The sequence below is a fragment of the Belonocnema kinseyi genome, chromosome 10 (assembly GCF_010883055.1).
Source record: "Belonocnema kinseyi isolate 2016_QV_RU_SX_M_011 chromosome 10, B_treatae_v1, whole genome shotgun sequence".
NCBI lineage: Eukaryota > Metazoa > Arthropoda > Insecta > Hymenoptera > Cynipidae > Belonocnema > Belonocnema kinseyi.
The window spans coordinates 7,055,858-7,059,178 of NC_046666.1; the positions used below are offsets into that span (position 1 = coordinate 7,055,858).

The 3,321-nt window shown below is 28.4% G+C and overlaps 1 protein-coding gene across 1 annotated transcript in view; it reads right to left on the minus strand.

Moving 5' to 3' along the window:
- Positions 1-3,321, minus strand: part of LOC117182197 — a 28,061-nt gene that overhangs the window by 8,819 nt on the left and 15,921 nt on the right. The window contains exons 8-9 of the mRNA XM_033375259.1: positions 423-540; positions 207-334 (exon numbers count right to left, since the gene is read on the minus strand). Of these exons, the coding sequence (XP_033231150.1) occupies positions 207-334; positions 423-540 (246 nt within the window). The remainder of the gene's footprint in view (positions 1-206; positions 335-422; positions 541-3,321) is intronic.

Here is a 3,321-nt window from a genome sequence, read left to right on the forward strand (position 1 = left end):
CCAAATTCTGACTTTTGATTTTGACTCGTAATGTCACCGCGCAGACAATACTTTTACGCGTTTTCGAGCGCTCAGCGAGTTATTGCATCCAGGGGCTCAATTATTGCATTAATAATGCGGAATTCAATAGCACCGGCACTTTTGATTCAAGAGTACTTTTTTCTCAGTATAAAACTAATATGATAGACAAAAAAAATCTGAAATACCTTGATATGCAGCATACATCCTTGCTGAATATCCGCCCTAGATGCTCTCCAAGCCTTTCCTTTCGGCACTTTTACTGGGCAAATTGAAAACAGCTGGACAAATTTCTGTATAAGATCAACATCAGATTCTGTAATATGAATAAAATATAAAAAAATTGAAAATATCAAGTTTATCACACAAAAGTTAATAAGTTGCTGCAAATGACTTGAGCATACCAAATTTATGAACTCCAGTTGTCGCAAGTTCTCGCTTCACTTTGTCAGAAAAGGATCCCCAGTGCGAAAATAATCTTAGGCTTCCTTCAGTGAATCGGTTCTTGAAATCTATCTCCAACTGAAAATCGGAACATTTGAAATACGAAAATATCAAGTTAAGTATAATTAGGATAATTCGAATATAATTAATTAAGTATAATTTGAAATTGCACGCTAAAATCGAGAATTTTGAAATAAATTTATAAATGTTTGGTTTTCGTTACTTTAATATTGTTAAATAAAATATTCAATGCAATTGTAATGTTTTATACTCGCAATTTAAATTCCCTAAAAATTGTTTTGTTTATAAATAATTCAAAATTTACTTTTCAAATTAAATTAAAAAGTGGCAAAGCATTCACGATTCCTTTAGTTACTATTACCTAATATTAAAAACATGATCAATTTTTAAATCCATAATAACAAATTTTTTCAATATTAAGTTTAATTATTTTCGAAATTTTATTCTGAAATAATTTTATTTGCATATTCTCAAATTGAAAAAAAAACTCTTAAATTTTGAACGTCTTGAATTTATTTTCGACCACTTATTTATATTATTATTAGTATTTTTTTATTATTTAGTTATTTAGTATTATTAATGTCGAAACCATTTATCGGCAATTGTTTAGTTCAAATACTTTAAATAAAATACTTTGTATTTCAAGCTCAGTCAAGTTATACCAGAAAAAGGGTTCTCCGAGCCCTTCCAACTGAGATTTTTTTTTAAAGGAGTCATAAATTTCCTCTCAGTTTCTCGTCGGAGAAAAATTGGTAATAGTAGTTGGCATGACCCAAGATTGCTCGGCCTTTTTCAATATCTACCAATTTTTTTCGACTCGAAACTGAGAGGAAATTTATAACCCCTTTGAAAAAAATCCGAGTTGGAAGGGCTCGGAGAACCCTTTTTTCTGGGATAACTTGACAGAGCTTGAAATACAAAGTATTTTATTTAAAGTGTTTGAACTAAGCAATTGCCGATAATTGTTCACAAATAAATGTTCAAAATTGAAGATTTTTTCAAATGTTTTATTACATTTAATGAAATTAAAATTGATGCCACGCATATTTTTCTACGATAAAAAATGAATTTTTCATCATTTTTACCGCTCAAAATGTTAATTTGTTAAATTATAAAGCTTTAAAATTAAATAATTCGAAAAAACTTTAAAGAAAAAGTCGTTTTTAATTTTTAATAGAAAAGTTTTCAAAAACGCTATCGCAACTGAAGGGGAAAAAATTCTTTGCATTGGTATTAAATGATCATAAAAATAGTTTTTTTTTGTATCTGTTAGATATAATAATATAATCAATTATTTAAGTCGATTTAACAATTTATTAAACTTTTAATATTGAAAAATTAGTTATTATGGATTTAAAAATTGATCATGTTTTTAATATTAGGTAATAGAAACTAAAGGAATCGTGAATTTTTCGCTACTTTTTAATTTAATTTGAAAATGAAACTTTGAATTATTTATAAACAGAACAATTTTTATGAAATTTAAATTGTGAGTATAAAAAATTACAATTGCATTGAATATTTGATGTAACAATATTAAAGAAATGAAAACTAAACATTCATTATTCTATTTCTTAATTCTCAATTTTAGCGTGAAGTTTCGAATAAAAATAAGGGTCTCGAGTTTAAGGGTCTCCAGCGGCAAAGTCAAAACTGAGTAGAATACAAAGAATTAAATGAAAAATAGAATTTCCAAACATATTTTTCAAATGAGCTGTTTTGTTAAATTTTATCAACGCTTAACATTTTATATTTTTATTTTTTAACCCTGATTCATTCTAATCAGTATCACAAATGCACTCCTATATATTTTTCGTATTAGTAGGAATATTTAATTTTAATAGTGCTTTACCTTGTAAATTGACGAAGAAATCTTTAAGTATTGAATGATAACATTTTGTACAAAAAAAAAAGTTTAAAAGATGATTGAGAAATAAAAATGTATCGCTTAAATACTCCGGATAAAAACCCGGACAAAGTAAAAAATCCTGTAGGACAACTCACACAAGCCCTAAAATGAGGAAATATCCGGGCAAATCCAGACGGATGGTCACCCTAAGTATAATAACAGGGTGGCCGTTTTAATCAAAGAAAGAAATTCCCGGTCATTTCCTAGTTTTTTTCCGGCCCGCAAACATTTTTCACGGTCAGTTATATTTAAAAAATCGAACACTAAATCTAAAAATTATACTATTCGAAGCAATAAAAACTGAACTGCAAATGACAGCACTCAAAGTGAAACTCTTAAATTTTAACCCCATTTCCAGGGTGAAAGAATTGGAGCACGGTACAGATAAACTGTATATTGTTTAAAGGGTTCGAGGCATTGCTGAGCTCAAATTTGTCATTAGTTTTGCAAAATTAATTTGTTGAAACAAATCTTTGTAAAATTAAGTTTTTTTGAAAATTAATACCAAAATCAACTTCTACTGTAAAAAATATGTCTGATATAGGAGTTTCAATTGTTAAAATACATAATGTTATTAACAAATTAATAAATGATTAATTTTGCGATATGAATAAATCCTTTGACGACCATAAGAATATGAATACAAATACGGGTATGGCATATATTGACCAAGGGGGTTTTTGATGCGCAGAATTCAAATTTACCATTATTTTTGCAAAATTGATTTGTTTAAACAAATAATTGCAATATTTAGTTTTTCTTTCAAAATCAATCCCGGAATCGGATTCTACGGAAAAAGTACGCCTGGAATAGTAGTTTTACTTGTTCAAATATACGAGGGTAGTTCAATAAGTCCTTAGAATGACCAACAGATGGCGCGCGAATCGCTCCAAATCATCTGTTTTCAGTCAGCACCACTCCCGACTAGA